General features: G+C 55.0%; 1 protein-coding gene across 5 annotated transcripts in view; it reads left to right on the top strand.

Moving 5' to 3' along the window:
• Positions 1 to 18,155, top strand: part of AMBRA1 (autophagy and beclin 1 regulator 1) — a 175,674-nt gene extending 157,519 nt beyond the window's left edge. For 4 of the 5 annotated variants that reach the window (XM_082659585.1, XM_082659583.1, XM_082659582.1 and 1 more), the window contains 4 exons: positions 623 to 762; positions 7,644 to 7,736; positions 9,017 to 9,210; positions 16,630 to 18,155. In XM_082659585.1, the coding sequence (XP_082515711.1) occupies positions 623 to 762; positions 7,644 to 7,736; positions 9,017 to 9,210; positions 16,630 to 17,114 (912 nt within the window). In that variant the 3' untranslated portion in view covers positions 17,115 to 18,155. Of the gene's footprint in view, positions 1 to 622; positions 763 to 7,643; positions 7,737 to 9,016; positions 9,211 to 14,779; positions 14,997 to 16,629 lie in introns of those variants that run through there. The other variant, XM_082659584.1, reaches the window with a different exon arrangement.
• The last annotated feature ends 7,252 nt before the right edge of the window (positions 18,156 to 25,407 follow it).

Raw genomic sequence — 25,407 nt, 5'->3', positions numbered from 1 at the left:
GATTCCCATCTGCCCTGCTTCCTACATCTTATTGCACCTTTTAGGTTTCCTTAACAATAGCAGTTTTAACATTGCTTTTAATTAGATGAATTAAGAATGTTCTTTGATGTTATCACCCCCTCCCGCCCCCCTATCACCTTCAGTTCCCCATTGCAGTGAAGAGTGCTGTGATTTCCATGGTAACAGGACTACCAGTGGAGGTTGGCTCTCACTGGTTGGTCTGGTCAGAGGAAAGTTTGGGGCAGTCCTTCCTGGTGTGCTAGGCTCTGCATGGGGCTTTCCAGGGGGTTACCTTAAAAGTAATGAAGTGAGAAATGTTAAAGGCTGTGAGGAGAGCATAGTGAAGCTTCATGCAGAAGGGTCCAAGTATGCCCCTGGTATTTCCTGACAGTCCTTAGCCCTCACCTGAAGTAAGAGGGTCCCACCCTCCCCTGTGCTTCCCCAAGTTCTCAGATATATGTTAAGAGTCATCGCATTCCCAGTCCAACCATCTCGTTTCTTCCCTGTGGTTAACTTGCTTTAGGCTATAGGAGGGACTTTGTTCCCCTTGGATTTTGTTATTCTTGGTAACAGACTGTTTCTCCTCCCATTCTCTTTTCTTCCCTATTTTTTCCTCACCCAGAGAGTTTTCAACGTCCTTTATCCCATGCCTGCTGACCAGCGGAGACATGTCAGCATCAATTCTGCCCGGTGGCTGCCCGAGCCAGGGCTCGGCCTGGCCTATGGTACCAACAAAGGAGACCTGGTGATCTGCCGACCAGAGTGAGTGGCTCAAGGGGCTGGCGGGGTGGGGACTCAGGGGGTCATCCAGGCTGAGGACTGGAGTCATCAGCATTCACCTGTGGATCTGGCCAGTGAGGTGGGGTCTTTTTTTTTTTGAATTTTATTTATTTTTTTATACAGCAGGTTCTTATTAGTTATCCATTTTATATGTATTAGTGTATATATGTCAGTCCCAATGTCCCAATTCATCACACCACCACCACCACCACCCCCGCTGAGGTGGGGTCTTCTAGATGGGAAATTCGAATTCTGCTAGAGCCTGACTCGTTCTCGGCGTCACTCCTCAAAGTGTCCTTTTCACCTAGGGGATGGTAAGGTTAGCTCTCCATTCCAAAAATCTTCAAAAGACTGGTATAGTTATTAGGTGTTTTTAAATCTAAGGCAGTATTTTTTTTTCTTTGTTTTCCCTCGTTCTCTGGTTTCCTAGTAATAGTAAAGTTTCCCTGCAGGCAAAAGCATAGATATCAAAGATTCTTTTCTAAACCCTTTTTGAAAAATTCAACAGGTGGTCTCAGGTTTGTGTAAATGCCATAGACATTAACTTAAGAAACAAAATTGGAAATAGAATATTGTTAAAGCCCTAATTTGTCAAGCTACGGATCTCTGACAGCCTGGCTCTGTCTGTGTCCTGCCTGTTTTCCTTTCTGCTTGGGGTTCTGGCTCATAATAGTGAAGGCAGATTGAAAAGCTTAGTTTAGAATAAAAATGATAATTAACTGGTCTTGATTGAAGTAGGGGGTAGGAGGCGACAGGGAACCAAAGCATCTCTGTCTTAAGTCCTGATGACACCCGCTTCTCCCCTTCCTCTGGCTTTTTGGAGGAGAGAGGTCTGTTCAGGCATCCTTTCACTCAAGACCCTGGGAATCAGCCAGGTCTGTCATCAATTTCCAGACCCAGCCAGGTGGGGAGAGTGAAACTCTGTACTTCAATGCAGATCAGGCTGATTGCTGCGTGGGCTACTGCGGGGTTCCAGCCGACTAAATGCCACTTCTGCCTCCAGGCCATCCTAATGTTGTCCTTCACTTGGTGCAGAGTCTTCTCCAAGGGTAGCCTGCAGATCACAGAACACGCACGGTGTGGCTGGTCTGGTAGGGTCTCTGGCTGCTGGGAGTGTCCATGTTGCCTTTTGATAGGGCCCTTGGTGATTTTTCCTAAAGTGTGTATTTGGGTCAGTTCTTGTGGCCTGGTAGGTGACTGGTGATTGAGCCCTTGTCAGCTGAGCTAGGTCGGTGGCCCAGGAGAAAGAAAACCTGGTTCTGATGACAGCTCTTTTATTCCACCTAGAATTTTCGGAGCCCCTTCCAAAGAGAAGCTGCTGTCTCAGCCTGACCTAGTCAAGCTGCTCTTAGGGCTGGGAGACTGCTTGATTCTGCCAGCTACACTCTCTTCAGACTCAGTGTCCACAGAGCCCCTTTCACTAGCTCCTGGTGCCTCTCCAGAACACAGCCTGCCTCTTTCATGACTGTGCCACTGTTAACCCAGGTGCTTTATCTGTCCATTTCTGCCCTCCCCGCAGCCTGTCCGTAGTCTCAGGATCAGTCTTCCCTGAACGATTTCTTTTTCCCCAAAGCACATTATCTTACCTCTTCCTCTTTTCTTAGAAATTCATAAGAGGACTCTAATAGGCATCTTTCCCAAAACTGGTAAAGAATTCTGGATTATAATTTCACTCTTACCAACACTGTAGTTACAGGCCTTTCTTCCCCTGTTTCTCCAAGACAGCCTTCCTTAGCATTGTTGTCTTGTCCCTGGCTCCAGCTACTAACCTTTGTCCCAACCAGACTCCCAGCCCCTTCTCTTGCAAAAGCGATCTGCTCTTACAGAGGCAGTGTCTCTGCTCCCAATTTGTCGTGGCCCCACAAGGCTTTTATGTCTACAACCCTAGCCTACATACTTGGTGTGAGTCACAGACATCTCAGCCAGACATGAAGCTGGCTTTGGCCTCTCTTTTCTCCCCATATGTCATCTTCAGCATCCACCGTCTCAGCAAGCTGGAGCCGTCTTGAGCTGCCTGGGGAATTCTCTTACCCACCAGCAACTCAAATCTCTTCCATGACAAGATAGCACTAATGGGCTTCCCTGGTGGCGCAGTGGTTGAGAGTCTGCCTGCCAATGCAGGGGACACGGGTTCGTGCCCCGCTCCGGGAAGATCCTACATGCCGCGGAGTGGCTGGGCCCGTGAGCCATGGCCACTGAGCCTGCGCATCCGGAGCCTGTGCTCTGCAATGAGAGAGGCCACAACAGTGAGAGGCCCGCATACCACAAAAAAAAAAAGAAAAAAGATAACACTAATGTTTGACACAGCGAACAGCACCGCATCACAGACCAAGTTGTGTTGGACTCAGAGCTAGTTGAGCCTGCCTTTTTGGTGTTGCTGTTTCTTCTGATTTCTTGGGTCGTGTGGGTAAATGCCCCATGCCTTAGGGCCAGTATTTAAGGGTACCATATAAAATTAAGATGGACATGACTTTGTCCCAAGTTGTCCAAAGCTTCTCCAGTTCTCAGTCACCTTCATTTCTGTACTTTAGGCAGGAAATACTATGAAAAATATTCAGGTAAGTAAGTTTAGACTCACCCGAGGTCTCCCAGCAGATCAGTGACAAAATGAGCCTTCCCAGTTTTCCGATCCAGAGCTCTTTTCTGTAGCTGATTCTTAACGTTTTTTCAATCAAAAACCCCTTTAGAATTCCGACGAAAGCAACATAGTCTCTTCCACAGAAGAATATACCGCAAGAACACACAATTTTGTAACTCTTTTAAGACCTCAGGTGAAGAATATAGCTCTAGATCATGTTGAGGCATTTAAGTGGGTCAGGTGATTGATGCAGTGGGAAATGAGAGAGGATAAGTGAGAACATGTACATCTTTTTTAACAGTCTCTGAGTGATCTCCGGCTTCGAACGAGGAGAACAAATAAATAGGGAAGTAGAAGCTCAGGGTTGTTGCCTGCTGCCTGGCCCTGCGTGATGCAGCTCCCTGGCACACCCATTCCCAAGGGCACATGAGCCAGCCAGCCAGCCAGCTGGGCCAAGATTACAGCCCTCCCTCCAAAACAGGTGGTTGTCTGCCTTTGTCTCAGGCACAGGCAGCTTTACCACATTTTGTGCTTTCAATCCTGTTCTTGATTTTTCCTCCATTGTCTTAGCCTTGGCACTCTCTCCAAGCACAAAGACAGAGGTAACAAGCTCCTTGGGCATCTCTTGAATGTATTAAAACCCCACTTGACAGTAGAAAAAAGCCTAAGGAAACACTCCATCTCTCCAGGCACAGAAATTCTTAGGACAGGTGAGGAGACGGACCACTGGCCCTTCCACCCATATACAGAGCCATTTCAGTGGCTGATAGCCTGGTGTCCCCCCCGCTCCCAGCAGTGAGATGCTCCTTTCTCCTTTGCTCTGCTCTCTGACCCGCCACCCCTCCCAAGCTGCTCCTGTGCCTCTGGCTGTCCGCCAGCCCAGCCAGCCCCCCAACCAGTAACCAGGGTGGGTATGAAGTGCCAGATTGATATGAGGGGCTGCTTGCTCACTTCCGTCTCATAGATCAGCCCTACAAACGGCGGGGTGGGGAGGTGCTGGGAAGACCTCTGAGAGTCAGCTCAGAAGACAGAATTCAGAGACTCATGTCAGAAGAAAAGTAGGCTGGGGGGAATTCCCTGGCGGTCCAGAAGTTAGGACTCGGTGCTTTCACTGCCGAGGAGGGCAGTTCTGTGTGAGAGTGTTTTCACCACCGAGGAAGCCAGACTGGCTCTTAGCTGTGTTCAGGGAGCCCCAAGGGTCCCAGCTGTGAGGAGTCACTGAACCAAGCCCAGAAGCACAGCTCACAGAGGCTGTTGAAGGAAGCCAGGAAGGCTGACCCTGACTGGCCTTCTCATTCTTCTTCACCCCTCTGTGTGTTTGTCTAGCTTCCGGGAAGAACCTAGAGCAAACAGTGGTGACTCATTCATCCTCCCTAAGGTCCGAGGAGGAAGGAGAGGGTTGGGACTGTTCTTTAGCTTACAGATGGAAATAAGCAACACTGAATATTGAACACTTAGAGTTTCATTAGCCAGAGGAGGGTATCTTCAACTCTGTTCCTTGGTACAGTGCCTGGAATTTCAACCAAATCCATGAGCTTCTCGTAGTCAAGCTGGTCTGACCATAGAAGGTAGAACAAATCATGGCTGGAATTGGACCTCTTGGTGGGGAGTAGAGAGGATTGGGGTCGGGGGGGGAGAATGGAATAGGATGTTGATAGCCTCCGTCACTCCTGTTCTGTTTGGCAGTTGATATCCTCAGTAAATGGCCAGAGTTCATAGCCTGGAGCTGATGGCGCATGCTGCCAGATGGAAAGTGTTGGAGGGACTCTTTGACCATCAGCGTCATGCTGGCAGTCGCAGCTCAGAGAGTGTGCCTTCAGGTGGCCTTTTCTCTGAGATGGGAAGGAAGGTGCCTGGTCACGCAATACATGGTTTGGTATAGGTTTGGTGTGAGCAGTTTGTTGTCACTAACCAGCCCTGGGTAGCAGTAATTACAGACAAAGGATTTGGCGGGGACCCACGTGGTATTGCCACCTGTCAATAAATCTTGACAAGTTTGTAAATCAGAGACTCCCTGGCAGCTGGCTTCATGTGGTGCCTCATGCAGCCAAGATTTGCTCATCAAAAATTGCAGTGGTGGCTTTGTTTTCTGGGGGCCTCTGCTTTTGTTTCTGGTCATTTGCCTCTTCCCTCACGTAAGGTCTTCTCTCACCTCTGCTCTCCAATGCCCTGTTGTTCTCAGACAACCCTCACAAAAATAGCTGAGTATCTGGTGACTCAGCTCCCTGTGGTCTCGAGGAGAAACAGCAGCTCGCTGAGATCCAGGAAACGTGGCCCGCCACCTCCTGTGCGGCTGTGGGAGTGGCGGAGATTCGGGTTGAGGTGTCCCGGCTCAGGGTGCTGACCTCAGTCCTGGCCCCCGGGCTGACCGCAGGTGTTGTTACCCTGAACTTTAATTCTTTATTGATGTTCTTTCAGAGGGCTCGTCTGAAGATCACACCAAATCTGCCCTCTAAGAGGAGTTGGGAGGGGTTTAGTCCAGAACAGGGAGAGGAAGAGTACTTTTGGCTGGCTGTGGCTCTTTCCCACAGGTAAAGCCTAATCCCTAGAATCTTAGTGCCCCTCTAGTGATGGATTTGGGGTCCCAGTGCCTAGGCCCGTTTCCTTTCACCTGAGGTAGCACAGCCTCCTGACATGCAGTCGCTCACCGTGCAGGCCCCATCAGGCCCCTGCCCTATCCAATCCTCACATTTAGGAAGGAATCACCTTACGTCACCCCCCCACAACTCATCTTTTCCTGGCTAATCCTCACAACCCACTGACTTTCATTTGTTTGCTCTTTATTGAAGAAGTTCTGTCGTTAAAGGAAGGTGACCTCAGCCTCTAGGTTAAAAAGCTGGCTTCCGTTGGAGCTTTTCTTAGTCAGCTCAAGACGGGGTGGCTTAATCACCAGAAATTTATTTTCTACCATCTGGAAGCTAGAAGGCTGAGATCAGGTGCTGGCATGGTTGAGTTCTGGTGAGGACTCCTTTCCTGGCTTGCAGACAGCCACCTTCTCACTGTGTCCTCACATGATGGAGAAAGAGAATAAGATCTCTCTCTCTCCTTATAAGGCCAGAGTCCTTTTGGGTTAGGGTCCCAGTCTTATGACTTCATTTAACCTTAATTACCTTCTAAAGACCCTATCTCCAGATACAGTCACTTTGGGGGTAGGGTTTCAACATGTGAATTTGTGGGGGATTCAGTCTATAGCAGAGCTCTTCAAGCACATGTGCATGCCCTGTCCCTCTTAGGAGCAGAGCTAGCTTTTTTGAGTATCTCCTTACAATCTCTACATAGACACTGGAGTTCTCATCAAAGGGCTCAAAGACAGCTGTTTCCCAACTCTTATCCCTCTTCCTTCACCACCGTCAGCAGCACCCCACCGTCAACCATGTGCTTGGTGCTAGGTAGCTGTCTTGCATTTTGGGACCCACCACTGGCAGCCAGGCTTGCTGCCTGAGGTGGCACATCAGTATAGAAAGATAAGAGGCCACTGCTTCCCTTCTGGCAGTTTTGCCTGCGTGAGGTTGGAAGAAACTGCTTGATACTCCATTGCAGGGAAAGAAGGAACCAGGAGAAGGTTGGCAGCCCAGAGAACTTGATGGCTAGAAGCTCTTCTCTCTGCTGTCAGCAGTCCAGCCCATTGCTGCTGCAGTTTTTCTCCGCCCTCCCCCAGGAGAAGTTTGTGAGCCCTCCCGGGTCATCTTCAGCTCTCCCAGTTGCTTGTCCAGCCTCTACGTGGCAGAGGAGCCTCTAGGGCCAAAATAGAAAGAGATGTGGGCCTCTCTGGCTCAGCAGGAGCTTTTTCCTGCTTAGACTTCTGAGCTCCAGGCAAAGTAAAAATGTAAAGGTGCCCTCATTTTCCTTTCTCCTGACCCCGTGGCTGTAGGGAAGACCCAATGGTGAGAGCCTGCACTCTCTGTTTCTGAGCACTAAGCACTCCCTTTAGACAGGGCTGTCCGTGGCACCTGGTATCTCCAGGGCCATCTTAGCTCCTTTCTCATATGTCTGAAGTACACGCAGAACTCACTGCCTGACTGGCATGGCTATTTTTTAGCTCTTCCTTAGCCCCAAAGAGGAGCCAGTTAGGCTCTGGGGGATGGAAGAGGCTAAAGCCACCACTCCAGGCTTTGGGGCTGTTGGAGATTTGTCTGGTCTGCTCTACACTGAGCATCCTGATGCAGGAATATCTTTGGTCCTGGCCTCAGCCCAGCCCCAGGAGAGGAAGGAGGGAATTGCAAGGAGTTCTGGCCGTTCCGTATCTAATGCCTTCCACCTTTTCTCCTTCCCAACTGATTTTCAGGGCCTTAAACTCTGGTGTTGAGTACTACTGGGACCAGCTGAATGAGACTGTCTTCACTGTTCACTCCAGCAGCCGAAGCAGTGAGAGGCCTGGGTGAGTTTGTGAAAGAGGAGGCCCGCCCTCCCTTCTGCAACCAGTGGGCTCTGGAGCAGTGCCCTCAGACTGTGCTCCAGGGCTCTGTAGCTGCCCGTCCTCAACCAGAGCAGCTCCTCTTTGATCTGCTTCATGCGTTGAGCTTTTGCATGTGATTTTGTTCGAGAAGAGTGTTTCATGGCTAAGAAAGAGAACAGAACCTCTGCCCTCAGAGCCTTGATTTAAGACAGGCTAGGACACCATCTAGCCCTCTCATTCTGGCATGGTATCTGGGCGAGCTGCGGTGAGGAGAGAGGAGTGGACACTGGAGAGGGATGCCCTCCCTAGGAAATTGCTTGTGGGCAGTCTCCCACGTGACCCAGGCCTCAGGGTCCAAGCTGCCCAGAGCTACAGCCCTGGGACAGACCCTCCCCAGGAGCCAGTGAGAGAGTAGGAACCTGGTACTGATCCTCTCATCACTTAATTCATTAACGAAGACTGGAACATTTTGAGAAAAAGTCCTGGGTCAATGATGAAGCCAAAGCAGTCACTGCTTCCTAGAGGGAGTACAGGGCACAGCCGGAGGAGTAATCCCCAGAAGCAGCTACAAATAGGAGTGGCTGGTGACTGTCTTGAAAGTCCTGGGCTCCCTCTGCTGCCGGCTTGAGCTGTCCTGAGGGTCAGTGCCTAGGAAATGCCCAAGGAAGGGGGCGTATAGCTTGGGGCCTGGGCCTTACTCATTGGCAGCTGGCGCTCCCTGCTTTTAAGGGTCTATTTTCAGAAGGCCCCGAAGGAGGATCCCAGAGCAGCCTCACAGGAGTCCTGGTGCTTTTCCTCCAAAGTGGAGATTCAGTGGCAGTTCCAAGAATTTAAACTGGAATCTTGTCAGCATATAGTTAGAAGGAAGGAAAAGCTAAAGAGAGAAAGGGCCCTCTTGGGCTGCTCACCCTTTTTCCCATGGAGCTCAGCTAGTGGCTTCCCGAATCTAAGGAAGCGTCTTTTAAGATCAGCCATCTCTACCTCCCCAGAAAGGCCCTCGTTGTTTGAGTGACTGGACCAGCTGGGTTTGCAAAACTGGACGGTTCTGCGCCTCCTTTCATTGTCCCGGGGTGTGGACTGATCTGGAGGAGAAAGGACACAGGCGAGTTCACCGCCATCGGGAGGCAGCCGCGGGAGCGGGCCTCTCAGCCTGCAGGCCCTGGTCCAGGCTGTGCCCTGGGGATTGGCATGGAGCACGTGGAGCTGTGTGTGGTGTGCTGTCCCCAGCCCTGCCCGACTCCGCTCTGCCTTTCTCTCCGTAGCACCAGCAGAGCCACATGGAGGACAGACAGAGACATGGGCCTGATGAATGCAATTGGGCTGCAGCCCCGGAACCCCACCACCTCAGTGACATCTCAGGGCACCCAGACTCTGGCCCTTCAGCTGCAGAATGCTGAAACACAGACAGAGAGGGAGATCCAGGAGCCGGGGACAGCAGCTTCAGGTCCTGGTGAAGGTAGGAGCCATGTAACACTAGAGGGGAAATGAGGCCGGGAGAGTGGCGTGGGGTGGGGGCTGGGACCATTCTCACCCCTCCCTGAGGCTCCCGGCCCCTCCACACGGACAGCTGGTGCAGGGCGAGCACCACTGCTGTCAGGGTGAGTGCCCCTCACATGGTGGTGCCTCCTCGGGCAGGAATGTCATTCCCCTGATCTGGGTCACTGCTCCGGCAAGCCGAGCTGCTCTCACAGCTTTGCTCAGTCCCACCAAGGACCCTCATCTCCTTATCCTCTAAAACTTGGAGGACCCAGGGTGTTCTTCCAGAGAGAGAGCACAGAGAGTCATCTAGATAGAGAAGGCTCCCTGCTGTGAGCTCTCTTCCAGAGACATGCACCCCAGGCCTCGGGCTTCCAGGACCACGCCACAGGGTAGCTTGTCTCCCCCTGCTGCCAGCCTGGCGGAGTCGGGACTGCCACAGGTGAGGCCCTCACACACCTGTGCTTCATGGCCATTTTGACTGCAGCCTGGCACGCAGTCAGCCCCTTCCTCTCACCTATTGCAGGTGTGGCTCAGCCAGCTCCGCCCTGGCTCTGCGCTGGCCTCACACTGCTAAGAACCAATTAGCACTTCCCAGCGGTAGCGCTCGAACCCCTTTGGAGTGTGTTGGCAGCTGTGTTAAATAGGCTGTTCTCGCTCAGTCACTGTCCTTACCCCCTACCCCAGCCCCTGGCTGCTCCAGGCTCCAGACAAGGCAGCCTCCAAACAGACCCACATTTCCTAGGTCCGTGTTAAGCCATTTGCTCAAGAGAGACCATGAGAAGAGAGGACAGGTGTGCATCGGGCAAGGAGTAACTAATCTGCCTGTGTCACCTCCAGGGAACAGCTTTCCAAACTGCAGCCCCCCAGCAGGGCACTGTCCCTGTCGCTGCCATGAACTGACACTTTTTACAGTTAAGTCCCTTCTTGGTCTGTGGCCCAGGCCACCTCCTACATCTGTTGGGTGGAAACCCCTTGGTGTAGAGGTAGCGGCTGCAGCAGCCCAACACAGCTCCGAGCCTCACTGAAGAGGAGAGAGCTGGAGCTCCTCCAGCCAACCCCAGGCGGAAGTCCTTGTCTGAGGCGGCCCCCCTGCCGCGATCTCATGGCCGTTTACTGACTGTCTCCCGTGCATCAGCCGCTGGGGTTGCAAAGACAGATAGGCCTTGGTCCTTCCCCAAGGAACTGGACATCTAGACAGGGAGGCAGGCACCCAGCAGGTAATTGCTTCACACGATAAGGATCTCGGGGCCACGGAGGAGGGGGGCCCAGCTCCCAACTGTGGGGCTCGGGGAAGGCTTCTGGAGGAGGTGACCCTGAGCTGAGTCTTCAAGGATAAGTAGGAAAATGTCAGGCCAAGTGGGATGGGGGCAGGGGGCAGGCATTCCTGGCGGAGGGGACAGCAGCTGCAAGGGCACCAAGTTCAAAAACATTACCATCTGCACCGAGGACCACTCACTAGTGGGCTCTTGTTCCTGGCCTGTCATCGCATGTTGAGACTGAGGCTGGATGAGCAGGAAGGGCAGATTACAGGGATCTGGGTCAGAAGTGAGGCCTTCAGCCTGAAAGTGAAGTGCAGCAGGGGCTCCCCACTTGAGGAGAAGAGCATCCACCGGTGTTTTCACCTCCCAAAGAAGCCTCTGATATTTCTTGATTAGCATCAGCTTATTTCTGGCCTCCAGTCAATTATAAGTTCCTTTCTTCCTGTTTCAGGATGTGGATGATGGGCTGGCAGGAGGAAGGAGGTTCTGTTTTCCAGTTAGAGACCAGAACCTGATTCTCTCCCAGTCTCTCCCTGCAAAGTAGAACAGGTGGTGGAGGGTGAGCCCTTCAGAGGCCAGAGGCACTCTTCAGCAGAGGCAGCAGTTGAATAGGCTGTTCTCTAGAACGGGAGCCTGGGCAGGGTGGTTCAGGATGGCTCGCTGCATCTGTCTGGCCTGGTGAACTTTGCCTGGAGCTCTGGACCTCCAGCTCTGAAAGGGACAGCATCATAGTCCCTTTCAGAAAACCCCACACCTAGAAAGAAGTATGGGGAGAAGATGTGTGGGGCATTGACCAGTGGGTGTGACTGGCCAGGCTTGTCCCTCCTCGGGCCAGGAGCGTTGTTCTGAGGTGCTTACCCCACTGACCACTGTCCACTACTGCCGCTCTGGTAGGGGGACCAGGAATCAAGAGTCTTCTTGGGCTCAGACTTCCTTCCTGGTCCGCTTTCCCCATCTAGCAGGCAGACACAGCAGCTACACACACACAGACACACACACACACAGACACACACACACACAGACACACGCACACACAGACACACACAGACACACACACACACACAGACACACACACACACACAGACACACACACACACACACACACACACACACACACACACACACACACACACACACACACACACACACACACACACACACACACACACACACACACACACACACACCCTCTGACTTCTGTCTCCCAGTTGACAAAACTACTAAACGAAACCGCTCATCAAGTTGGTTAACTCTTCTGGGCCTAGCTACAAGGTGGGGCTGGTTGGGGGGTACCCCCTCTGCACCCCTCCACACACCAGGGCCCAGTCTATTAGTCTGGGCAGCCAGCTCCACTTGTGGTATTTACCATTCTGTGGCCTGCCCCTCCCCTGGCCCTTTCCCACTGGTTAGCACTGAAGGGTCCCAGGCTACTCATTTTCATGTTCTATGAGAATTTTATTAAAATCTATTCAGTTCTGTCTAGGACTTCCCGGAAGAGCCCTCCACAGGGGGAGTTTGCAGGTGTTGGCTTTTTTACTTGTCCAGCTTTAAAGCTTCCCTACCCTGTCACTCAGAAAGGGAGGGGAGGCATTCCCTGGGCTCACTGTTTGCTCCCAGCTCTGATACAGTGCCTGCCTGGCACACAGTGGGTGCTCAAGAAGTGTGTGGAATGAATGAATTGAGCAGAGGCAAGGCCCTGCCTCCGAGCTTGGCTGTGCTGCACTATTTGGGGAGCCCATGGCTCTGCCTCTGACCACTGAGAACAGTTGCTTGGACCTTTTTGTTGTCTGGTGAAGATGACAGACCAGCTGGGCCAGGGAAGAGCAAATGTGAAAAGGGAAGGAAAGGGTGCCCCCTGAGGTCAGGAAGGGCAGCTCCTCCTCTGATGCAATCTGGCTTCCCTCTTCTGGGCAGTGAAACCCCCAGAACTGGGCATTATGGGAAGTTACTGATCCCATTCTGGCCTCTGTATCCAGAACGTACCTTAGAACTTGCCAAGGAAATGATCTCATGTCAACACTAAATCAGTTTACCATTTTTCAGAGACAAAAAGAAATGCTTTTGCTACAGGGAAGGAGACAGCAGAATTAACCCCTGTGGCCGCCACTGCTCCTGGAGCTAATAGCTTGGATCCCTAGCCATGGCTGCCACTTCTCTCAGGCCCCAGTGTGTTTTCCTCTTGAAGAATGTGCTGGCTGCCTACCTTGGCTCGCAGCCTTGACTTAGAGCTCCCAAGAGACAAGCACAGCTCACAGCTCTCTAGGCTGAAGCTACCTACACCCAGCCCTGAGGAAATCGTTTGTGTATACATTTTAAACTCTTCTATCCCATCTTTTGTGAGTACTTACTTTATGTCTAGTATTGTATTAGGCACCATGAATCCACAGGTATTGCAAAGGGAATCTGATTCAGAGATGAAGCCATGTCTCTACCCTCAAAAATAAGTCCAGAAAGGAAACAGACATATAACTGTGTCCCCATAGCAAAAGGGTAACATGTGACCGGTTTTCAGAAGCCACCTTAAGTCTGGAACGCCTGTAGGCAGCCTGGGAGCCCTTTATTCACCCACACATTCGACAGGTAGATGCCAAGTGCAAGCCCAAAGATGAATAAAACTTAGTCCAAGACCATCAGGAACTTAGAGCCCAGAGGGAGAGGACTCTGACGCAGAGAAGTGTGGGTCACTGTGGGGCCCAGAACAGGAGCAGCCACTCCCAGGTGGGGACCTTGGAAGGCAGGGTGAGGGAGGTGGTACTTGTGCTGGCCCTTGTAAACAAGTGGACTTCGGATGTGGGGAAATGGGCAGGTGCGTGGCAGGTAGAACACCCACAGTGTGTGCAGGCAGGGGCGCTGGGCACACAGCAGCGCTGAGTCTCTGGGTTCAGGAAGGGGGATGGTCAGGGAAACAGCTAGGACCTGACCAGAGAGGGCCTTTAAATGTCACGGTGAGAACCTTAACTACTTGAGGACTCTTGGAGCTGCTGGGTTTTGAACCGAGTATGGACTTAACCAGAACTCAGTGGATCAGAGCTGAATTAGAATGGTAATAGCAGCAGCATGGAGGCTGGGTGGAAAGGGGAGAGAGAAGCAAGAAGACCATTTAGGAAAGACAGCCACAGTTGCGGTGAGAGGTGGCCAGGCCTGGAGCCACTGGCACAGTGAGAAAGGACAGGAGGTCCCAGACCCGAGTGCCAGCAGCAGGGCAGGGCCTAGCTGTGACAGCTCCCCTAGGGCCCCAAGGCAGACCTGCCCCACCCCTCAAAGTGATCTACAGGAAAAGAGCTGATAGTTCACCGGGCACAGAGCCCAGCCCACTGAGCTCCAATGCCAGCAGGCCGTGGGCCAGCCTACTGCATACCCCAGGCCGGGCTGGGGAGGCCCTCAGTGCATAGCGTTCTTGGAAAACTGTGGCAGTGGCAGCACAGGGAGGTCCCCATGGGCCCTCTCCAGGTAGCCCTTTTGGCTCACAGGGTAGAAGCTGTGCTGGCACCAAAGCCCTAGGTTGACCTTTCCTCTTACCCCTACCCACTGCTGAACAGCTTTTCCCTTGAGAGAAGTACTCTGAGAGCCCTTCAGGTTCTCTTTCCTTCTGCCCTGGGAGTTGGCACTGAGCTGTCTGAGGGGGAAGCACGTAAGGGCAGCTTGCCTTGAGGGGTTGGAGGTGGGAGGGTAGAATTTACTAGAAAATCTGGAGAAAAGCAAGCTGGACATAAGTGAGAGCCCAGGCGGAGTCCCTACTCAGTGCTGGGGGGGAACTGTCTCACTGAGACCCAGAGGAAGAACTACCAGCACATACCTGCCAAGCACTTGCAAGGAGGGAAGAGATCTAACGGGACTTCGATGCAGCTAAGCTGCAGAACTGGCTGCCTGGAAATCCAGCTCTGACAAGGTGAGTAGAGAGAAGGCACTGGACAGTGTGGGAGCAAAGAAAGTCTTGCAAAGATAGCTGTTGACAACAAGTACCCCCCCAAAAATTCAAACCTCACCATCAAAGCTGCCCAGACTGCAGAATCCCAAAGTGGCCAACAGGTAGCCAAAGGAAACAAATCCGTACATAGTTTGGTAGAGCAGCCCTGGCAGCCTGGGAGCCTTGATCATAGTTGCCCACAGGCTTGGACTGCATGTCTGCCCAGTGGGGGCTGAACACAGGCTGGAGGAAGGTCCCTCAGGGTGGGGCTCTTCCTGCAGAGTCCAGGTTATTCACAACAGCCACCATTGACTGAGCACCCGCTGTGTGTCAGGTGTGTAACAGGCATTATCTCATTCCCTCTACCCGGCACCTTGCAGGTTGGATGTTTCATCCCTCTTTTGCAAGTCAGAAAATTGAGGGGTACTTCCCTGGTGGTCCAGTGGTGAAGAATCCGCCTTCCATTGCAGGGAGACACGGGTTCAATCCCTGGTCGGAGAACTGAGATCCCACATGCCATGGGGCAACTAAGCCCTGATGCCACAACTACTGAGCTCGCGTGCCTCAACAAGAGAGCCCGCGTGCCTCAACAAGAAAGCCCGCGCGCCACAACTACAGAGCCCACATGACCTGGAGCCTGCACGCCACAGCTAGAGAGAGAAAACCCGCATGCCACAACTGCAGAGAAGCCCATGCACCACAGCTAGAGGAGCCTGCACACCGCAATGAAAGATCCCGCGTGCCTCAACGAAGATCCTGCGTGCTTCAGCTAAGACCTGACGCAGCCAAAAAAAAGATAAAGAAAAGAAAACAGGAATGTGGGTGTCAAGGGACTTATCCTAGGTCACACAGCTAGTGAGTGGCAGAACTAAGGTCTGAGCCAAAGCCTTGTCTGCTCACAGACAAGGGAATACTCAGGCTTTGGGGGAAAGAGCAGAACCTTCTCTCTTCCTCCCTAGAGGTGCAGACTGAAGCCTCAGGCTGGGGCAGTTGGCTGCCTCTAGCGAAAAATGAGGGTATCAGGCATCCAGCCCCGGGAGAACAGTATGTGGGAAATAACTTGGGAAAGTTGGTGAGTAAAGTGGGACAAGAGGAGAAGACAGAATGCCTTCTAGAGAACAGTTAAAAATCGTCTTCCTCGTGTGCTTTTAGGAAGTGACATAAACAGAACAATGAAGAGAGAGCACAGCTTTGAAACGGAGCAGAGCAGACCATTTGCCTTCTAGCCACACCCCGTACAGTGCCCTCGCTTTCCAAAGACCAGGCAGTGCCCCCTGTTCCAGGGCCAGGTCTGCCAGGTTACCCAAGACAGGGAGGAGCAGACACAGCCAGCTGTCTGGGTTGCCTGCATTAGCTGCATGACCAGTCTGCCTGTGGTATCCAGAGGGTTAAAACCAGACTCCCAGCTTCTGGTCCAGCCCTGCCTCTTAACCAGCTGAGCAGCCTCGGCCACCTAGGCCTCAGTTTCACCACCTGTAAAACAGAAGTACGAATTACGATTGTTTGGGGAGTCTTATCTAGTTTTCAAGTCCCTGACTTATTCTTTTTTTTTTTTTAATATCTTTATTGCAGTATAATTGCTTTACAATGCTGTGTTAGTTTCTGCTGTTCAACAAAGTGAATCAGCTATATGTATACATACATCCCCATATCCCCTCCCTCTTGAGCCTCCCTCCCACCCTCCCTATCCCACCCCTCTAGGTCATCACAAAGCATCGAGCTGATCTCCCTGTGCTATGTAGCAGCTTCCCACTAGCTATTTTACATTTGGTAGTGTATATATGTCCATGCCACTCTCTCACTTCGTCCCAGCTTACCCTTCCCCCACCCATGTCCTCAAGTCTGGTCTCTACATCTGCATCTTTATTCCTGCCCTGCCACTAGGTTCATCAGTACCATTTTTTTAGAGTCCATATACGTGCTTTAGCATACAGTATTTGTTTTTCTCTTTCTGGCTTCACTCTGTATGACAGACTCTAGGTCCATCCACCTCATTACAAAGAACTCAGTTTCGTTCCTTTTTATGGCTGAGTAATATTCCATTGTATACATGTGCCACATGTTCTTTATCCATTCGTCTGTCGCCTGACTGATTCTTGAAGTGAGGGATTGGCCCTCTTCTTGTTTCTGCTTTTAGCTAGAATCCCCCAGTTACTACTAGCGGTGGCCTGCCTGACTCAGAGGCCCAGGCCAGCAGTTAATTCCCTGCCTTCTGCTTTGTGCCTTCCAGGTGAGGGCTCGGAGTACGGTGCCAGCGGGGAAGACGCTCTCAGCAGGATCCAGCGGCTGATGGCGGAAGGGGGCATGACAGCCGTGGTGCAGCGGGAGCAGAGCACCACCATGGCCTCCATGGGTGGTTTTGGCAACAACATCATCGTCAGCCACCGTATTCACCGCAGCTCCCAGACGGGCACCGAGCCTGGGGTCGCGCGCGCCCCCTCGCCCCAGCCCTCCACCTCTCGGGGACTGCTCCCAGAAGCTGGGCAGCTGGCAGAGCGAGGCCTGAGCCCCCGGACAGCCTCCTGGGACCAGCCTGGTACCCCTGCACGGGACCCACCCCAGGCAGCCCTGCCCACCTCCTCCCCCGTCCCCCTTCCCAGCACTGAGGGACCAGCCCTGCACTGCGACCTCACCAATAACAACCACCTTCCCGATGGTGGGGGCAGCAGCCTGGGGGAGGCTGCGGGCCCCAGTGGGGAGCCACGGAACAGGTAGAGACGTGTGTGCACTGGTGCCTCCCCTCGAACCGCTGAGCAGAAACCGGACCTCACAGCTGACTGGGAACTGTATGCGCAGAAGAGCCGCGGGCTGCGGAAACAGGAAACAGGAGCAAGAGGGTGGGGGGTTGAGAGGGAGTCCGAGTCAGCCAGCGTGAGGCAGTCAAAGGGGCAAGGCTTGCCTCCGGGGACTAGAACCTTCTAGGATCTGGAGCCCAGGGGAGCCACAGGCTGCTGCGCTCAGTGTGAATGGAGGTGGAAATGGGTATCCCTGCCATGAACCCCCCTTTCTCCTGGAAACAAGGCTCAAGGGACTCAGCCCTGGGCAGAGAGCCCTCAGAAGGGTGAATAGTCTTCCAGATCTGGGCCAAACCATCCTGGATGGTGGCCAGTGGACCAGCTTCTCCCTGTTCACCTGTTGTGCAGGCAGAGCCACTAGGAGCCCTAGTGCAGGAGGAGCGGCCTGGCTCCCAGAAATCAGCTCCATTTCTGAGCCTTCCAGAGCTTCAAGCTTCTCTTGATCATCTTACCCCACAGAGACCACAGTCAGGGGTCAGGCCAGGCCTCCAGATTCCTGAGGACAGGGACTTCCTGCACTTACTGTTGGGGAACAACCATGGAGTGAATGGGGCAGCCTGCTTGCCTGAGACAGGATGGGGTCAAGGGATGGTGGGCAGGTCCTCGCTCAGGAGTGGGGGGTGTAGGCTGGCCAGCCCCCAGCGCTTGTCCACCAAGCTCCTCCTTCCCCACCACCCCCCAAGGCCCTCAGAGCAGCACCTGTGGGTGTCAGTATTAGCTGAGCCTAGGCCAAAGCCAGCCCAAGGCTGGGGGAGGGGATGAGACTCCAGGTCAGAATGTGAGGTCTTGGTCTGTGATTTAAGGTGTTGCATGTGGAATCTTGAACTGTACATGTAGTTTCTAGTGGAGAAATCGAGGCTCTGATTATTTTGTTTTTAGTATGAAAATGTGATTTCTTTTCTGTTCGTAACTCATCATAGAAACATTGTGGTGGGAGGAGAGGGGATAGTCTGACTGCTAATGAGGGAAACACCAAAGATCTACATCATTAAAATGATGACATGCCCCTCACCAGTCTCCTCTCTGTTTGTTTCCATGGGGGTTGCGGGGGTGGGGTAGTGTTGGGGGGCTGGGAGAGGACATTGAACTGAGCCGCCCTGGTTCTCCCAGGCACTGTTTCTGGTACTGCTGTCCTCCTAGGTGGGGAGCCCCGTGATGCCCCAGCAGAAGCCACTCAGGTAAGGGCTGCCACCTCTGCTTCATGCTGCGTCTGTGTGCCTTCACCTCCTGCTTCCCAGGGGCCTGCTAAGGACTGGAGCAACCTTCACAGTGACAGGTGGGTAGGTAAGAATGATCTAAGGTTGCTCGTCGTGATTGCTTCCTACCCAGGATGATGGGCCTGGAGTGAAGATGTAACTGGCCAGAAAGCTAGCTCCCCTGCAGTCCTGGGAAAGCACCCATAATGGGTGTCTGGGTGCGCCAGCAGGGAGCTTGGCCTTATCTACAGGCATCCCCCAAAGATGCCATTTGCTGGCTGCTCAGGTTTCCCTTTACTTTGTGTCAGTACAGCGCTGAGGGGTGTGCTGTGGTCATGGGCCTTGGACACTTAGTTTTAAGTCAGTTAGAAAGCGGAAGAAGGATGTTTGACCCTGCTCTCACAGAGGCATACAGGGAAATCAGAGCCACCGCAGGACTTTTTGCCAGCAACAAGTACTTCTTGAGTAACTTTTGTGTGCTCAACTCTGTCCCAGACACTATGGGGCATACAGAAGTATAGGTTCTGCCCCAGCAGAGGCAAAACCAAAAGATAAATGGGCAAGCAAATAATACAAAACACTGTTAAGAGTTATATGGTGAGGAACACTAGAATTTTTTGGAAAACTATTATATTACAGCACACTCTGGACTAAGACACATCAGCTGTGAGACCTTGGGCAGGCCACTTGCCTTTTCTCTTGCTTCATTTTCTCCCTCTAGGAGGCAGGGCTTTTACTCTGCAACCTCTTAAAGTTAATTCCAGCTCTGTAAGACAAGGCCTCATTGAAGAGGTGAGGTTTGAGCTACGCATTAAAGGATGAAAAGAGAAGGGCGCCCACTGCAATGCGTGACCTCCACCCACATACTGCCCCCAGTGGGAGGAAGAATTACATGGTCCATGACTGGGGACTATGTTGAATGTAAACCGTGTGCCAAGGATTCAGTGTTTATTATCTCTCAGTCCTTAGCACAAAACGCCTCTGAGGTGGGTACTGGTACACCCAGATCACACAACTAAATGGTGGAGCCAGGGTTTGAACCCAGATGGGACCCTGACGTATTCTGTTACTTTGAAAAAGGGGGTATGAGGAGGCTTTGTGGATGAAGTGACCCAAATTCAGTCCTGCCTGGCCTCGCCTCTGTCCTTACTGGCCAAGGATGAACCCAGCCCCTGCCTGTTGGAGACCCCTGTCAACACATTCCGTCCCCATACCAACCTCTTTCCTTAGAAAGCCCTTGCTGTGTGGGTAGAGCCTCCCCAGTAGGGCCTTCATGGGCCCCCTTGCATATCATGATGAGGTTATGGGGCCAGCGGGGCAGAGCTCAGCAATCCCCTTGGAGATGAGGAAATAGGTTCAGAGCAGTTCTGTGGACCCAAGATGTCTATGGACCCAGTTGGATCAAAGAGAGTACAGACTAAACCAGGTCCCCTGGTTCCTGTCTCAGCTCTCCACGTTCTGGGATTGGGGGAGGCCAAATGCCCTACACCATAGTAGGGATTTTGGAGAAACTGGAACAGGTTTGCCTGACAGCTTCTGGAAGAATTCAAGGCAGTGGTTGGAGACATTTCTAGTGATAAGTTTCTGTGGCCTCCAGTGGCCTTGCTTGTTTCCCCATCTTACAATTATAAGTGTCTGGCCTTCTCCCAGCCTGTGTGCGTGTGCGCACACACACTTTCACCCTCCTAGGAGGACCACCCCTCTCCTGGACCCTAGGAGGGATATGAAAAAGGGAAACCAGTGAGTACAGACTGTCATCTAATTGTCATATGAACCAACCAAGCCTGTTTCCTCATCTGTGAAGTGCGAGCAAAAACAATAGGGCTTTTTCATCCTTTGGTTATGAGAATCATGGGAGCCCAGATCGTTCATGTAAAGGACCATGGCTTCTCACTGCAGCCGACTGCCAACTCCAGCCGTCGCCTTGGGGAGCGTTAGGACCCGACCTCTGCCTCATTGTTCAGCACAGAAGGCTCCACACCAAGAGCCCCAAAGGGCTGCCTGTTGCCTGAGTTCCCGCCCCTTCTCTGGCAGCTCCTGCTGCCTCCTGCACTGGTGCGGCCTCCACCTCCCCCGCACACACAGCCCCCCGCCCAACCCTTGGGGGAGGGTGGAGGAGGGGCGGGACTTGAGTTGATTTTCCAAGAGAAGAACCCATCCGTCTTAAGGTTAATTGGGTGTTTGCGCTCAGACAGTTTGGGGTGACAGGCCCGGGCGTTGTGGGAGCGAGTCGGACCTTGACCGGCCCGAGGAAGGGCCGTCTCAGAGGGAGGCAGAAACGCTGGAGCCTGGGCAGGCGGAGCAGAACCCCCAAGGTCAGGGCAGAGGTGGAGCTCTCCGAGGTGCTGAAGCCTCCCTGCTCTCAGTCCGGCGAGCGCCCCAGCGGACCCTCCTCCTCGGTGCAGGCAAGGCCCCAAGTCCCAAGGCTCCGGCCCGCGTGGTTCCCGGACACTTCAAGAGACCAGCAGCTCGCCCTCTGGGGTCTCGTTCCGGGCTCCGCTCCAGGTGACCTTGGGCACTCGGCTTTCCCGCACAAGCATCGGTGAACCTGCCCTCCAGGCCGCGGCTGGATGAGCGGCGCGTTCTTTCCCGGGGCTGGAGAAAGGGTGCGCACCCACTCCCCGGCTTGGAGCGCGGGAGCAGGGAACAGGGCGGCAGGAATGGGGGGCGGGCGGGGTTGTGTGCGATGAGCCGGCTCCTCTCTCCCTGGGGACCGTTGCCTGGCTTCTCTCTCCAGCTCCTTCCCAGGCCCCGACGGCGCCCCTCTTCTGTGGCTGCCCGGTAGCTAGTACGCAGCCTCGAGGCTCGAAACTGCCGGCCCTCGGCTCTCTGCCCCGACGGAACCGGGGCGGCAGAGCCTACCCCAGCCACCCATAACCTCCTGTTGGGGTCAAACACTCGCGCCTCCGTGGTCCAGCTGCGAGCCGGGCAGTATAAAGAGTGAGGTCCGGGCGGGGCGCGAGACCACCTACCGGTCCCGGGGGCTTGGTCAGAGCGGAGATGGGAACGCAGCCAGACGGGGCTGCCAGCTCCCTTCCCAGCCCACGAGGGGGCGCCGCGTCCCCATGACAACGCGGACACCCCACCCCACCCCCCAGCCTCCCGGGAGGGCAGCGCCCCCCGCTAAACAGCACTGGTGACCGTGGGCGGTGCCCCCATAGTGCCCGAGTGGAGAGCTGCCGGCCGGCTCCAGGGAGGGGCGCGCGTAGCTGGGGTCCCCGACGCCCGGGGTGGTGGCCCCCGCGCGTCCCCGTTGGGTGGCCGGCCCGGGGCGGGCGGCGCGGGCCCACCAGGATTGGCTGCTTCCCCGTGACATCACGCGGCTCGGGGAAAAGTGCGAGCGTGAGCGCGAGTCGGAGCCACAGCGCTGGGAGCTGCGGGCGGAGCAGGGGCCGCCCCTCTGCACCCCGTCCCCGCCCCCGGCCCGCGGCCCGGCCGCCCGCCCCACCCGCTGGCCCGCGGGGCCACCTGCCCGTCCAGCCGTCTGTCAGGTGCGAGGGGAACTGGGCGGAGGTGTCTGGTAAGTGACTCCGCGGCAGCGCGGGGGCGGGGGACTCGGTTGGGAGAGAAGGACGCGTGGCTTCTGGACCCTCTGAGGCGCCCCGAGGCGGGCCCGACTGGGCCAGGGCCTCAGGCTCCTTCAGGGGCGAGCGCGGCGCTGGGAGCTCCAGAGGGCCCGGGGGCGAGGGGCCCGCTGGAAGCAAGGCCCGGAGTCGCCCGGAGGCATCTCCGGGTGCGCCTCTGGGAAGGAATGGACTCTCAGTGGGTCGGGTGGTGGTGGTGGTGTGTGTGCCCGCCCACAGCCCGCCAGGAGCCAGGGGCAGCCGTCGGGGGCGGGACCCCGCACTTCTGCCCTCCTCTGGCAGCTCTGCAGGGCGCCGGGCGCTGGAGCCCCAAAGAGCCTTTTTCCCGCCCGTCTCCCCGCCCCCACCCCCCAGCGCTGCCAGCCCACTCCAGTCCGTGGAGTCCTCCATCAGCGACCTTGAGCTCCGACGGAAAACACCACTGCCCTCTCCTGGTGCCCCTCCCCCCTCCAAGACTCCCCACCTCTTTTGCCCAGGCTCAGAGACTGGGAGGTCCAGCGCCAAGGCCCGAGCCCCAGGGCGGAAGCTTCAGGCTCTGGTGCCAAATCCCCTGCGCGCTTTCTCTCTCCCCGCAACTCCTGAGTCTCCTCTCCCGCCCCAGGGACAGATCCAGAGACCACAGCCTTCCCGGAGCCCTAGAGTGAACGACTAGGAATCGAGGACCCACCCCCACCCCCGGCGTCCAGGGAACACGCTCCCATCGCGTCCGGGAAGGGGGGGCTCCAGGACCCGGGAAAGCACGGTGCCCACGCCCAGAGGCTGCAGGAACTGCGCTCTAGGGAGTTGGGGGAGGGTGGGGCACGGGAGAGCCGGGTCCCCTTCGACAACCACGGAGACATGGAGGAGCCTCCAGATGGGCCCAGTAATAATTCCCAACGAGGCCCGACCAAGCACCCTCCTGCCAGGCAGACTGGGCGCCCTTTGGCGATAACTGCACAGTGGGCACATTGAGCTCAACCTAGCGTCCTGCAAGCCCGGTTGAGAGACTCTAGCAGCAGCCCCTCGACAGAAGTCAGTCCCAGCCTGGGACTCTGCACCGCAGCATTGGGGACGCAGACACCAGAGGACTCTCTGCTAAGAAGATGCCCCCAAGGTCAGGGGGTCTGTCGCAGCCCAGATTGTAGTCCGGTCTTGTCCTGCCGGCGACTCTTCCCCATGCACAGGCGGGGCGCCATCTAGACACCGGTTCTTCGCCCGACCTTCTTCCTACTCAGACAGCCGAAGTCTGGGCTGAGCCTCCCTACAGGGGCGTTTAGAATGTGGCGGGTCACCCACTGTGGGACCTGCATTTGCTCGTGTACACAAGCTCACAGGTACAGGCACACCCGAACCGTGTGCATCCCCCAGGCCGCAGCACTCCAGGCGCACACACGCATGCACATGCACGTGTCCACACCGCGCGAGCATGCTCACATGCACACGGGCGCACTGGTATCCAGGCGTGGCCCAGCGCGCGCACACACGCACATGCAGACAGCTACTAGCTTCTACTCGAGCTTCCCAGTAATCACACACAAACAGAACTCGCAGTCGCCTTCCCGCCCACACTTTCCTCGCCGCGTGAGGGGTGGAACCAGGCGCCCTTAACTTTCCAACCATTGAACCCCGTGCAGAGCCAAAGGCAGCTACGGGGTGAGGCCTAAAGGCAGCTACGGGGTGAGGCCTGTAGAGGGGGCCCCAAGTCCCTCCCCTGGGAGGCCCGGCCTGGGACCTCCACTGCTCTCCCAGTCGCCTTGGAGTTGGGGGCGGTGGCGAATAGCGGCCATCCTCTCCAGGTCCGGAGCTGGCACCCAGGGACCGACATTGCCATCTAGCGGTGCGCACATGCCTGGGCGGCGGTTGCTCGCCTCCCCAGGTTTCAGGCGGGCCTGCATCCCAGAGAAACGCTCCAGAGAAGGGTGCAGTCAGAACGTCTGCGGGTGACCCCCAGGGGTCCAGAAAGATAGTTTGGGTGGGGAACAGGGAGAGTGCCTTGCTGTGTCTGCAGCTGGCAGCTTCCCCAAGAGGGCCCAGAGAGGGACTAAACCCTTGACCACCTGATTGGAGACTAGCTGTACAGATGGAGACAAGAGGTCTCTTTTCTTCTGGGAAAGCTAAGTGTGGGAGCTGGCAGGGAATGAGAAGGGGCCCTACCCAGGCCTCCCCTGACCCACCCCTAGTGGTGTGGTTTTGAGGAGGGGAGAGCAGAGGCGGGAAATCAACTCTAGAGGCAGTAGCACCTTGCAGTTAAGAAGGTGGCTCCTGGGTTCTAATCCTGCCCCCGCCCCTGCTTACACACTGGGTGACTTTAGGCAAGTTAATTAACATTATCCTCATCTGTAAGAAGATACTTACTTCAGTAAGATGAGCATACCTATAGCACCTGCCTTTTCAGGCTGCTGTAGGAATTAAACCCGATAATCTGTATGAAAAGCTCGGAGGGATTCCTGACTCATAATTAACACTCAATAAACAAGAGCGATTATGTTTTTCCTATTTGGTACCTCGAGCCATTCTGATCTCACTGGCCTGTGTCCTGAACCTGGGAGGCTAGAACGAGGGTTTCCTTGGGGCTGGCTGACAGGTCACTCCTGCCCACCCTGTGCCTACGGGCAGGTGCCTAGGAAGGACAGCCTCTCCACGCTGGGTGCCTCTGCCCTCCCGCCCCTCCTCAAAGGGTAGTGCCTGAGGTTCCATTCTGGAGTCTCTCAGCACTGAAAAGGGCTGTCAGAGACCCCCCGCCCCCCAGGAGAGGGCAGTATCTGGTCTTTGCCCTTGATTCCTCTGCGACCTTGGGGGTGGTACCACCCCTCTGTGAGCCTCTCCTGTGAACCAAGGATTTGGGCATGAGAACTGAAACTACCAGGCCAGGAGGCTGGGTCTGCATCTGCATCTGTGATGGTGGCTTAAGGGGACTGAAGCCAGGCTTGGAGAGGGGGCATCACCCTGGCACCTGGCTCCAGCGTCTAGTGCACGTTAATGCTGGAGATGGAGTTGAGTTGCTGACCCCCACTGCTGCCGGGGAGGGAGGCCGCCCCGGGACAGGCATCCTCTCTGTTTTGCAGATGAGAAAGAGAGGAGCAGGAAGGTGAGGTGGCTTGTGCAAGGCCACATGGCTAAGAGCCCGCTGGCCGTGGAGCCTAGGCTGTGGGGCGCATGCTCCTTCCTCCACACCCCACTGTCTCTCCTCTGCTTCTCTCACACAGACGCACAGAACTGCATATACGACAGGGAGCTGTGGGGCTGGCATGGCTGTGATGGGCCCGTGTGCGTGTGTAATGGTGCGTGTGTTGGCGGGTGTGAAGGAGGCTGGGCTGAGCGGCTGCCCTGGCACAGTGCCCTGGGCGTGGGCCTCCCTCACACGCAGGGGAGAGGAAGAGGGGGAGGAGATGTGACGAGGCTCTGGGGAGGAGCCTCGTGCTTGGAGGACCCCAGCTGGGGCGCCATGGTGTGT

Source organism: Grampus griseus (assembly GCF_964374135.1).
Source record: "Grampus griseus genome assembly, chromosome: 8".
In the NCBI taxonomy this organism is placed as follows: domain Eukaryota; kingdom Metazoa; phylum Chordata; class Mammalia; order Artiodactyla; family Delphinidae; genus Grampus; species Grampus griseus.
The sequence above is the reverse complement of the archived record's forward strand: the minus strand, read 5'-3'. Positions and strand labels throughout refer to the sequence as shown.